The 13,560-nt window shown below is 35.4% G+C and overlaps 1 protein-coding gene across 5 annotated transcripts in view; it reads left to right on the top strand.

The window, feature by feature from the left end:
* ERP44 (endoplasmic reticulum protein 44) overlaps nt 1-13,316 on the top strand; it is an 85,082-nt gene extending 71,766 nt beyond the window's left edge. For 2 of the 5 annotated variants that reach the window (XM_082404118.1, XM_082404117.1), the window contains one exon: nt 5,575-7,584. In XM_082404118.1, coding sequence (XP_082260244.1) covers nt 5,575-5,806 — 232 coding nt within the window. In that variant the 3' untranslated portion in view covers nt 5,807-7,584. Of the gene's footprint in view, nt 1-5,574; nt 8,299-10,956; nt 11,060-12,977 lie in introns of those variants that run through there. The other 3 variants (XM_082404116.1, XM_082404115.1, XM_082404119.1) reach the window with 3 other exon arrangements.
* Nucleotides 13,317-13,560: the final 244 nt, after the last annotated feature.

Raw genomic sequence — 13,560 nt, 5'->3', positions numbered from 1 at the left:
CAATAGGATGCTGACTCAGGTTAGGTTTACCAATCAGCAACCAAACTATGCCCAACTTTGGCTTTTATTCCTAGGAATGTTGTTACACATGAAGGGAAACCTGTGACAAATTCCATCTTGGCTATCTTAAGTTTTTTCCTCCAGTTCTGAAGTCGGGTTTAAAACACTCTAGCACTTCCAGTCCCATCTTGGTGTCTGTTTCTTAGAGTATCCAAACTAACATAAATGGTCATATTCTTTATCACATGACCCAGTCCCCCTATCTTCCAACCATAGTTCACTGGACCAAGAGATGGGCACTTGACCAAGAAAAGCTAATTTATCAGCTGGCAACATTCTGCTTGTGCCCTGGTGCCAAAAGACACTGAGTCAATAAGATTCCCCGAAGAAATATGGAAATGGGAAATGATCCTTTCCCATCCTGCAAGTGGTTAGTCCTGTGAGCAGGGAGGGAGATAAGAGAAGTGACTGTATTTAAAGCTCTGAAACAAATTACTTCTTTAATTTCTCCCTTAGGTGCCTGATTTCCCCTCCTAGGCACTATTTCCTCTAATATTTTTTTAATTGTAAGGAGGCACATGCTGTGTGAGCTACAAACTGAGCCTATGTGAATAGATAAGTGTTAAAAATCAAAACATGCAGCAAAGTGAATCAGACACATTTAATGGCTTGTGTAATTGTTATTGTGCTGCGTGGTAATTAAGGCTTAAATGATCAACAGTTTCCATAAATTAGTGTAATTACTATTACTTTTGCTTAGTAGCGCGGCATTTCTGGGGTTAAGTGGCGGAAGTATGGTTGTGGTAAGGAGAGAGAAAGCAGATTTATGCTGCACTTTCCTCCCATGCTAGAGGCAGGCACTGCAGCATGGTGGGGGCAGGGCGAGGTGCTAACCAGTGTTGTGTTCATCTCTTCCTTATGGCAGAGAAAATGAGGGTGAGGGAGGTAACGTGACCAGCAAGGCCACACAACTCCTTAGTGGCAGGGCTAGGAGTCCTGTCAGAGCATACTGAACCCCCAAATCCCAAGCTCAGAACACTTGATACCAAAGCAGTTACATTTTCAGTATATATAAAAGCAGTGTAAGTGTGAATGTGAAAGATGTTTGAAGAGACAGTATTGCTAGTACCTGAAACTAAATCACAGATCTCTAAATCCTTAGTTTTTTTCTATAGTCTGACCAGGCTGGTTTCTTGCCAAACGTAAAGGAAAAAATTTTATATGGAGATGGGAATGGGGGGAAGTGTTGAAGCCCAAGAGCACATAAGGGTAGGTCTAGGAAATGTGCTCCAGTCCGGAGAGAATAAATGATGGGGTCTGGTATAAGACTGTGGAAGGGCTTTCTAGAGAATCTTACCTTCTAAAAAACTGTGGCCTGCAAATACCCTACCATCTGTTGCTTTGCTTAAGGGTTCTTATGTAAGCTGCCACTGGAGCCCCAGTGATGGGAAAAAGCAGCAGGGCAGACTTCAGGTCACTCCTAGGAAAACAAACAAACAGGCTACTCTAATGCTAATGAGTTCCCCAACTCTGGGCTCTAGGTCATTTATTCCAAATCCCTAAATCACTGAGCATTATGATAATAATTCCTTGAACTACTCAGGGTGAGGGTAGTTGTGGTGAGGAGATGAGATGAAACTGAAACTACAGGGGTGGGGTATCTCCCTAATGTAGCAATTTGGTTGTCTGCCACGATGAATTAGCCTGTCTCATTGAACTTAGAGGGAACAAACCAGGAATTGAATGAAATGATAAAGAACTTGGAGGGACAGGTAAGAGAAATGTTTAAAATCAGGTCGCCGTTAAGTTCCCTTTTAACCCTGAGAATCTGGTTTTGTTCTTCATTGTCTAGGGGGTTCTTTTTTTTTTTTTTTTACCCAAATCAGGCTTTTCTTAATTGAAAAAAAATGGTGCCGAGAAATCTTTTTTTTTATTAGTTTTTTTTTTAATTTTTAAATTTTTATTTTTTTATACAGCAGGTTCTTATTAGTCATCAATTTTATACACATCAGTGTATACATGTCAGTCCCAATCGCCCAATTCAGCACACCACCACCCCTACCCTGCCGTGGCTTTCCCCCCTTGGTGTCCATACGTTTGTTCTCTACATCTGTGTCTCAACTTCTGCCCTGCAAACCGGTTCATGAGAAATCTTTTTAAAAGGCAAATCTTATTTACTTTTTATTATCTCTTGCTATACTAACTGCTTTGTAATGGCATTAGTAGATGTTCATCCAATGCTTTGCTTTTAGTTTCATCTGCTTATTACAAGATTAAGAGTTTGACCACTTTGAATGTATATATCTGGAATATATCCTAATATTTATCAACTACCCATCTGCCCTATTACCCACCTCTCCTGTTCATCTGTATAGTTTTGATTCTCTGAATGTGTCTCTCCTGTCAACCACTGGGCAATATACGTACTTATCGTACAACTGATATTGATACATAGTATTTATAAGTACTTTTTATTTTACAAATCATTCCAGTATATTTTACCTTATTTGGTCCTGCCAGCAAAATAGACATCAAACACTGACATAGCCAGGCACTGTACCAGCCTTACTTTATACTTTTGTATGTGTTTTCAGTTAATCTATAACAAGCTTAGAAGATAGATATTATTTCTACTTTTACAATAAAGAAGTTAAGCTCTGAGAGATTTATAAACTTTACTAAAGTGGAGTCACTATAGAGGCGATATAGCATAGTGGTTAGGTGCACAAGACTCTAGATCCAGACTGCTTAGATTCAAATCCCGGTCTGTTACCTATTAGTTATATCACCCTGGGCAATTTCTTACCACCTCTATGCCTCTGTTTCCTCATCGGTAAAATAGGAATAATAATAGTATCTACTTAATAGGGTTGTTGTGAGCATTAAATGAATGTGTATATCTATAGCTCTTAGAACAGTGTCTGATACATGGCCAGTGCTATTAGAAGGCTAGCTATGATTATTATAGGCAATAATATATTTGGATTCAAATCCAAGTCTGTTAGACTATAAAAACAATACAGTTAAGTTAAATAAAGCAGTTGTTCTCATTTTACATATCAGAAAGCTGAAGCTCAAAGATGTTAAGTAATTTAAATGGCAAGATACAGTGTTTTTACACTGTAATACACTGAATGAGTTCAAACTATATTATTGTATAAGTTGAGTCAAAAAGTAGAAAACAATATTAGGAAATTGAATCCAGCATTGTTATGAAAGAAGAATAATATATCACAACCAAGTGGGCTTTATCCCAAGTGTGCAAGGCTCATTCAACCTTCAAAAATTAATGAGAGTAATTCAGCATATACTGATTACAGCAACATATGCAAGATGCATTTGACAAAATTCAATATCCATCATGACAAAAATACTTAACAAACTAGGAATATATGGAAACTTCCTCGATCTGATAAAGGACATTTACAAAGAACCTACTGCTAATATCATATTTAATGGTGAAAGACTGAATACTTTCCCCTTAAGATCAGGAACCAGGCAAAGATGTCTACTCTCTTTGTATGTGTGTGTTAAGTATATCATTTGTTCCTTATTTCTGATTATAAAAATTTTATCTTCTTTGTGGATAATTCTTAAAGTTGATAAAATGCCAAAGAATAAATTAAAAATCACCCATAAATCCACAAGAGATCTATACATATGTTATAAAATTAGAGCTATGCTATTTTATGAATTTTCTTTTTAACTTATCCACACATTATAAACATCTTCCCATGTCATTAATATTTTTCTGTTATTTCTAATGGTCAGATAGCTTGCCTTTGAATGGATTGTTTCATGATTTGTCTAAATAACCCCTGTTGTTTGAAATCCAGGTTTTTCCCATGAAAAAATAAATCACACTGCTAGTAATGGGACTTTACCTGACTCATCCTCATTAACATTCCTGTAGTTTTGGGTGCTGTGGAACACTTTACTTGAATTCTGTGACACCATCATGATTTTCCCTTTTTTTTTCAGTGCTTTCATTGTCTTTTACTGATTGTGCTTCTTGTCTTTCACCCTTTGTAATAATGATCATAGTGCTGTGCTGTCTAATATGATAGTTACTAGCCCTATATGAATACTTAAGTTTACATTAAATTAATTAAAATGATATAAATTAAAAGTCAGTTTCTCAGGCACTGTAAACCCATTTCAGGTGCTCAGTGGCCACATGCGGGTAGTGGTTCCTGTATTTGACAGCATAGATAGATATACAATATTTTTTGGTCTTCACACAAGTGCTCCATCCTCCTCTCTGGATAGCAGCAGCTTCTGCTGCTGTGCTGTAACTTCTATGGATGTGGTTCTGATTTATCATGACAGGACTTAGCGTGAACTCTGTATGACTTTATAACTCTTTGACTTTATAACTCTATGACTTTGTAACTCTAATCAAATCATCTGACTGTGTTCCTTATATCTCTTAGTTCACATCCTCCAGGATCTGATTGGCTCAACACACATAGATTGGTTCCCTCTCCACTCCAAATTATATGTTCTCCCCCTTTTTTTTTCCAGCTTTATTGAGGTATAACTGACAAAAATTGCATATATTTAAGATATATTTTGATATATGTATACGTTGTGAGATAATTACCACAGTCAAGCTCATTAACATATCTATTACCTCCCGTAGTTACCTTTTTTGGTGAGAACAATTAAGGTCTATTCTCTTAGCAAATTTCAAATATACAATACAGTATTAGTACTGTAGTCACCATGCTGTACATTAGATCTCCAGAACTTACTCATCTTGCATAACTGAAACTTTGTATCCCTTGACCAACACTTTCCCATGTCTCCCACCCACTCAGTCCTTGGTGCCCACCAGTCTGTCCTCTGTTTCTGTGAGTTCTGTTTTTTCATATTTCACTTAGCATAATGTCATTCAGGTTCATCTATGTTGTCGAAAATGACAGGATTTCCTTCTTTGTTAAAGCTGAATAACATTGCATTGTGTGTGTGTTTATAAACCTTACCCATATTTTCCTTATCCATTCATTGATTGATGGTCACTGGGTTATTTCTCTATCTTGGATATTGTGAATAATGCTGCAATGAACATGAGAGTGCAGATATCTCAAGATACTGATTTCATTTCCTTTGGGTATACACCCAGAAGTGGGATTGCTGGGTCATATGTTAGTTATATTTTTAATTTTTTGAGGACCCTCCATACTGTTTGCCATAATGGCCTTACCAGTTTACATTACTGTGAACTGCATACAAGGGCTCTCTCTTCTCCACATTCTTGCCAACACATATTATTGTCTTTTTGATAATAACCATTCTAACAGGTGTGAGTTTTGTAAAATCACTGTGCATTTTGCAAATCATTGTGGTTTTTGATTTGCATTTCCCTGATGCCTAGTGATGTTGAGTACCTTTTCATGTACCCATTAGCCCTTCATATATTATCTTTTGAGAAATGTCTATTCATGTCCTCTGCCCATTTTTAAATTAGGCTTTTGTTTTCTTGCTATTGAGTTGTTTGTTAGTTCCTTATGTTTTTGGATATTAAACCCTTACCATGTATATGATTTGCATATATTTTCTCTCATTCTGTAGGTTGTCTGTTCATTCTGCTGTTTCCTTTGCTGTGCAGAAGCTTTTTTGTTTGATAAAACTGCGCTGTCTATGCTTTTATTGCCTGGGCTTTTTGGGGTCATATCCAAAAAAGTCACTGCCCAGACCAATGTCAAGAAACTTTATGCCTATGTTTTCTTCTAGGAGTTTTACAGTTTCAGGTCTCACATTTAAGTCCTTAATCCATTTTGAATTGATTTTGTATATGGTGTGAGAGAGATACAAAATAAAATTGGGTAGGGGTCCAGTATTATTCCTCTTCATGTGATTCCCAGCACCATTTATTTAAAAAACTACTCTTTCTTGGGCTTCCCTGGTGGCACAGTGGTTAAGAATCCTCCTGCCAATGCAGGGGACATGGGTTCAAGCCCTGGTCCGGGAAGATCCCACATGCCGCGGAGCAACTAAGCCCATGCCCCACAACTACTGAGGCTGTGCTCTAGAGCCTGTGAGTCACAACTACTGAAGCCCACATGCCTAGAGCCCATGCTCCGCAACAAGAGAAGGCACCGCAATGAGAAGCCCGCGCACCTCAACGAAGAGTAGCCCCCACTCACCACAACCAGAGAAAAGCCTGCGTACAGCAACAAAGACCCAACACAGCCAAAAATTAAATAAATAAAATAAATAAAACTACCCTTTCCTCATTGTGTATTCTTGGTACCTTTGTGGAAGATCAGTTGACTGTGAATGTCTGGATTTACTTCTGGGCTCTCTATTCTGTTCCATTGATCTATATGTCTGTTTTTATAACAGTACCATATTGTTTTGATTACTACAGCTTTGTAGTGTATGTTGAAATCAGGTAGTGTGATGTTTCCATCTTTGTTGTTCTTGCTCAAGATTGATTTGGCTATTCAGGGTCTTTTGTGGTTACATATGAATTTCAGGACTGTTTTTTCTATTTCTGTGAGAAATACCATTGGGATTTGATAGGGATTGTGTTGCATCTCTAGATTGCTTTAGGTAGTATGGACATTTTAACAATATTTATTCTTCCAGTTCATGAACACAGGGTATCTTTCCATTTATTTATGTCATTTTTCATCAGTGTTTTATAGTTTTCAGTGTACAGATATTTAGCCTCCTTGGCTAAATTTCTTCCTAAGTATTTTCTTGTTTTTGATAAATATGTCCACTCCCACTAGTTCTATTTAATGTCATACTAGAAGTCCTAGCAAGTACAATAAGAAAATAAAAAAAAGGTGTTCAGACTGGAAAGAAACTTTCTTTGTAGATGACACAATTGTGTATGTAAAAACTCCCAATGAATTCACAAAACAGCTCCTAGAACTGATAAGTGCTTTTAGCAGGATACAAGGTCAACTTTTAAAAAATCACTTTTATTTCTATACACTAACAGAAAACAGTTGGAAACCATTAAACTTTTGAAGTACCATTTATAATAGCTCCAAAGGAAAAAAATTTTAAAGGACTATTTAGGTATAAGTCTAACACAATATGTACAGGATCTATATGCTGAAAACTACAAAATGCTGATGAAAGAAATCAAAGATGATCAAAAGAAATGAAGAAACATACTGTGTGCATGGATTGGAAGACTCAGTACTGTTAAGATATCAGTTCTCCCCAAACTGACCTATAGATTTAATGCAGTCTCAATCAAAATCTCAGCTAGATTTATTGTAGATACAGACAAGCTGATTCTAAAATTTATATGGCAAGGTAAAACTGGAATAACAGAAACACTATTGAAAAAGAAACAAAGTTGGAAGACTCATACTACCCAGTTTTAAGATATAATGTAAGCTAAAATAATCACGGCAGTGTAATATCAGTGAAAAAGTAGGTACATAGAGCTGTGGGACAGAATAGAGAATCTAGAAATAGACACACAAATATAGTAATTGATTTTTTTTAAAGGTGCCAAGACAATTCAGTGGAGAAGGATAATCTTTTCAATAAATGGTGCTGGACCACCTGAACACCTTCATACCAAAAAAGAAATTAAGTCAGAATTGATCACAGACCAAAATTGAAAGGTAAAACTCTTACAAGTAAATGTAGGAGAAACTCTTCATGACCTGGTGTTAGACAAAGAGTTCTTAGATAGGACACCATCCATAAAAGAAAACAATTGATAAACTGGCCTTCATGGTGTTAAGAACTTTTGCTCCACAAAAGATACTGTTAGAATATAAAGAAGATATATGAATGACAAATAAGCACATGAAAAGATGCTCAACATCATTATTCATTAGAGAAATGCAAATTAAAACCAGAATGAGATCCCATTATACATCTTTCAGAATGGCTAAATTAAAATACTGATAATACCAGGTGTTCATGAGGATATGGAGCAAATGGAACTCTCATACATTGCTGGTGGGACTGCAAAATGATACAGCCACTCTGGAAAACAATTTGTCAGTTTCTTAAAAAGTCAAACATACACCACCCATGTAATCCAGTATTTTTCCTGTAGAAATAGACTTACGTTCACACAAAAACCTGTGCACAAATGTTTGTGGTAGCATTGTTCACAATCACCAAAATCTAGAAAGAACCCAAAGTCCTTCAGTGGGTGAATGGATAAACTAGTTGTGGTATATCCACTCAATGGAATTCCATTCAATAAATAAAAGAACAAACATTTTTATGCATGCAGCAAAATGGATGAATCTCAAATGTAGTATGTTAAGTAAAAGAAGCCAGTCTCGTGATTATATGCTGTATGATTCCATGTCCATGACATTCTGGAAAAGGCAAATTATGGGAACAGAGAACAGATCAGCATGAGTTAAGGGGAAGAGGAAGATATGAGTTAAAAAAAAAAAAGGGTGTTGGTTCTGTATCCTATTTGTGGAGGTGGTAACAAGATGCTATAAGCCTATGTTAAAACTACAACTTAAGCCCCCAAAATGAATTCTACTCTGTAAATTTTTTAAAATAATAAAAATACTTCTCACCTTGTATGCATTTGTCAAAGCTCGTTTAAATGATACACTTAACATGTTTTGTGCATTTCACTGTATAAATTTTGCATCACCTAAAAATACTGTAAACAAAAAAGTAAGTGGAGGATGGGAGAGAAACACTTAGGTGTTCTGATTAGAAAAAGTATACCTTAAAGTGTGAAAATATAATTGAATTTATTACAGCAAGGGTCCATTTATTCTCCTTTTTTAGCAGATAACCATGTTGTCTGTTTTCTTGACAATATATTGTTGATTCACTGATTGTTACCTAATAATGATGGATAATTTCTAGCCACAAGCTAGATAAGAGTTCTTTTGTAATCTGTTTTCTACCACATCAATTCAGATTCACCCTATCTCTCGTCTTTGCTTTTTGCTCACAATTCTCTCATACGTTGACAAAGGGAAAAAACTCAAGCTGGGGAAAAATCTGTTTTGAGTGTACTCTATGAATTTGTTACACTTAAGATCTAATTATAAATTATTGCTCGACTGGCAGAAGCAATTCACACTGTATTGGTTGTGATCATCTTTGAACGTTGTAAAATAACAAATTAGCAGGGGCTTTAAACATTATAGATTCTTTGCAGTTCTTTGAATTGAATGGATATATTTTAGCACTTTGCTGTGGGTGACAGATGATGTCAGATTAAATTTAAATTGATATCCTCTCAATGTTTATCTCTAGTGCATATGCAATTTCTTCTGTACCAGAGAACCTTTCAGAGGCATTCTGTCAATACAGCTACCTGACAGTCATTTGTATTTGTAAACTGTGCATTTGGCACCTGCTGGCCTCTGTTGCATTGGAGCTAGTGGGGAGCCAAAATGGGTGTACAATGAAGTTATTGGCTGTTACATCTCAGTGGGAGTTATTGAAGAGAAGAAAACAGCACTTGCAGGACCTCAGGAGAGGATAAAAAGAAAAAGAAACTGGTAATATTAACACAAGCCAGGTATGCTACCAAAAAAGTAGTGATTTAAAAAGTCAGTTCTGTTGAAGGAATTAAAGTGTTTGTGGACCTGCATTTTAATTCTTGTAATGGATATGAAAAACAAAGTGTTTCTATTTAAAAATATAATGAATTTTAATTAATTGATCTCGGTAGAGGACAATTCATATGAGCAGAAATATAAATTAAAACAATGGAAAAAATGCTTAATTTCTGAAGAGATGGAAATTAAAATGCTGGTGTCTTTTACTTATCAAATTAGTGAAACAAATTTTAATAATAAACAAAGACAAATGTGCTGGCAAGACTTCAGAGAACAAACAGGTAGACAAGTAGTAAATATCGATGTTTTGTGCCTATAATTTGCCCACACTTTGTTTAAAGTTCTTATTCTTTAACTTATTACTCCTACTCTATCAGATACAACTCAAGGAAATAATTATGAAGAAAAAAAGGCTGATGTATAAATCTGCTTAGCTTTATATTGGTCTGTTTTGCTACAGTGCATGTTTCTGTACTGCAGATTTGCTCATTACCATGACTGGGAATTATGGGAATGATGCCAAGTATATAGTGAGTTGTGTTGATTCATGTTATATTCCTCAGAATAGTATGAAGCCACCAAAGAAAGCTTTTTTTTTTACCATAAAAGACAATGCCTTAGTGGTATATGAAGACATTAAAAAAAAAAAAAAAAAAAAAGGCCACTTTCATGGCCTTGAGAAGTGCTTTGCTTTTCACAGTGTTAAGCTAGCCAGTGAAACTGCCTGTGTGGTTGAAGAAGTAGTGAAGAAATTTCCTCCTCTGTTTAAGAAAAACACGAAAAAGCTACACCCTGGTTTAGATTATTTTGATAAAATTGGTTGTGCTGGCAGTGAATGCCCTCAAGGACCTACATACATCTCAAAAGAGGACTGCTAAGCTCCAGGTTAAGGTTACATAGGGTCACCTGGCTGACACAGGGCTCAAAGGCTGGAGGAGGCTGAAGGGTGCTAATATTTTTGCTCTAGGCTCTTAGTAGTACTCCGGTTACAAAGCTACATAGTTTTAAGTGGTTAGTCCCTAACACTATTTTTCCCTTGAGCCCCTATTACTTTTAGTATAATTTTGCAGAACATAAAGTTTTGCAGTTATATATATTAAGGAAAATATATAAATGCCCAACAGTAAGGGTGTAAGTCTTAGGACAGCATCTTGATAGACTCTGATGCATCTTTTACAATAAGCATAGAAAAATGTCTATAAAACAAATGCAAGTATTAGAACACAAAATTGAGTATCTACAATACCATGATTACAACTGTGTCAAAATGTTTGACATGTACCTGGCCTGTTTGTTAATAGTTATGGTAGGATGGTGGGATTGTAGGTAAGTTTTTTAAAAAATTGTTTTTAATGTTGTGAAGTTGGTAAAATAGATATAAGTCCATTTAAATAGTTTAAGCTAAACTTTTATTTTACTTTGGTTTTAGAATTCCTGGAAAACTCAAGCAGTTCGTATTTGACTTACATTCTGGAAAACTACACAGAGAATTCCATCATGGTCCTGACCCAACTGATACAGCCCCAGGACAGGTAGGACTCTTGTTTGTTTTTCAGTGGGAACTCTTTTTCTTTTTCAATTAGTCTTGAGGAGACTCTGAAGCTCTTGCATAGGCTTGAGTTTCTGCCCCTGAATGTCTTTGTAAAGAAATTCTGAACAAACTCTAGATAATATACAAATTATGTTCCTTTAAAAATTTTAAACCTTCAGAAAAGTTGCAAGAATATTACAATATAGTTTCTTGATCATATAAATGAAGGTTGCCTGAGTAAATCCTTTGTGGAAAATGGCTATGAAAGGGTTAAATACAGTTGGCTTCATATAGAAGTAGGAGGTAGGGATTAGAAGCAGGTAATTAGTGAAGAAATCAGTGGATTCCATTAATTGTTCAAGCCTTCCTCTGTGGCTGAGAGATTGACCACACTATAAAGAAAATAATGATTTGATATCCTAAGAGCCCGCATCACTACAGTATTCATAATGCTCAAAACTTACAGTTTAATGCAGCTTTTCCATTTGAGATTTAGAATGCTTGACAACTATTTATCAACACAACTTTATATTTGCTTGATATATAGATATGTATTTTTTAACCTGAGAATTTTCTTCTGTTACAAGTAACTTTCTAAACTGCTGTATATGTTCCACTTAAATATTCCTAAATTTGCATTTTGATGCATTATTGATTTATATCATGTCTATTACCATTATACTGAAAGGGAAGATGATATATACAAAAACTCTTATTGCCTATGCCCAGAACTTCAATCCACTATTTTGTCCAAAGAACCACCACATGTAAAAGAAAAATAAAAACTAAGTGAATTTTTCTTTAAGAGTCCAATTAAGTTCAGAGTTGAGTTCCTTTTAGGAATCTGATGACATGCTTTTTCCTTGAAATCTGAGGTCAGATTTTCTTTGATAATTAAGCAACTACAGATGCAGGAAAACTTTGTTGGCAGTAACCCAAAGTAGGCCTGCTTAGTATTTTATCAGATTAAGAAAAGATGTAGCTTGCTATTATTATATTATTCTGATTTGTTTCAGCTTCTCCATTAGACACTGAACTCCTTGTATTTATTCATCTTTGCATACTAATACATAGTTGGCACCAAATACATGTTTGTTTCATAGTAATATAGCTTCAGCTTAATTAAACAAAACATCTCAGCAAAAAAATAAAAAATATACTGGGGAAGGGGAACGTGACTAATGAGGGAAGTTTGTGGACACACTGCTTCCGATTATAATGGGAATGTGCTTTCTATATACATATATATATATATCATGTACTATTATATGTACTATGTGCCTATGTAAACTACAGGAAATATTAAAACGATGATAATCATGTTTGTTCTTGAGGAGCTCATGGTGTAGAGATAGACTACACTGTCTTTTCTCTGAAATTATTGGAAGTCACTCTTATATTTCCACTGTATATTTTTATGTACTGTTGGTGTACAAGTAAAATACTACAGAAATTAATTTCTTGCAGTATTGAAGTGTTTTTCTTCCTTATGTCAACTGAGTTTTGATAATTGCTGGCATCCAGGTCTCTATCTTCAGAGTAGCTGCCTTTAATAATCTTAGCAGTCATTTGTAAGAGGGAAGGGTTCTGGCTAACTTAGGGTTATGCTGCCTCTACAGAATATTCTAGGAAAGCAACCAGGTGTCAGGTATTTTGCTTCTCCACCACACCTCAGAACTGTCATCAGGTTCATGGTTAATGGCTCTGTGGCAGCCCTGCCTTTGAGAATCTGAGTTAAGGGCATCTGAAACGGGGAAAGCAAGATTTCACACTTAACTCTTGTCTTTGGTACACAGTAGCTATATTTCATTGATTATTAAGCAAATAATTAAAGGGCAATTACCATTCATCTAATACTCTTAAAATATTATAACTATAAAATATACTGATGTAAAAATGTTTTATTCTTTCCCTTGTAGGAAGTCCAAGATGTAGCAAGCAGTCCACCTGAGAGCTCCTTCCAGAAACTAGCACCCAGTGAATATAGGTATACTTTATTGAGGGATCGAGATGAGCTTTAAAAACTTGGAAAAACAATTTGCAAGCCTTTCAAACAGCAGCATCAACTTACATGGTGGAAATAGTAAACCTATATTTTCATAATTCTATGTGTATTTTTATTTTGAATAAACTGAAAGAAGTTCTGGGTTTTTAATTTTTTTTTCTCCCTGACTCAAAATGTATTGTCATTTAATGTAGCCTCTTTTAAAAAATCTGCTAGGGTTAAAAAATAAATAAAAATCAGAGGCCTATCTTTACTTTAAATCTGAGGTCTATCTTTGCTTTAAATCTGTCTTGTAAAATTTTTCTAAATCAAGTGAAAGGTGACATTGCCAGAAATATACCATTAACTTGCACTACTAGGTTAGGGAGGACTTAGGGATGTTTCTTGTGTAGTATGTGCTTTTCTTTCTTTTCTTTATATATGATCACCTCTGTTGGTATTTTAGTTATCACATTTCTCAAAGCTAAGGGGGTACGTATTCTGGATACTTGGGGGGG

Source organism: Balaenoptera borealis, assembly GCF_965194805.1.
Source record: "Balaenoptera borealis genome assembly, chromosome: 8".
NCBI classification, from domain to species: Eukaryota; Metazoa; Chordata; class Mammalia; order Artiodactyla; family Balaenopteridae; genus Balaenoptera; species Balaenoptera borealis.
The sequence above is the reverse complement of the archived record's forward strand: the minus strand, read 5'-3'. Positions and strand labels throughout refer to the sequence as shown.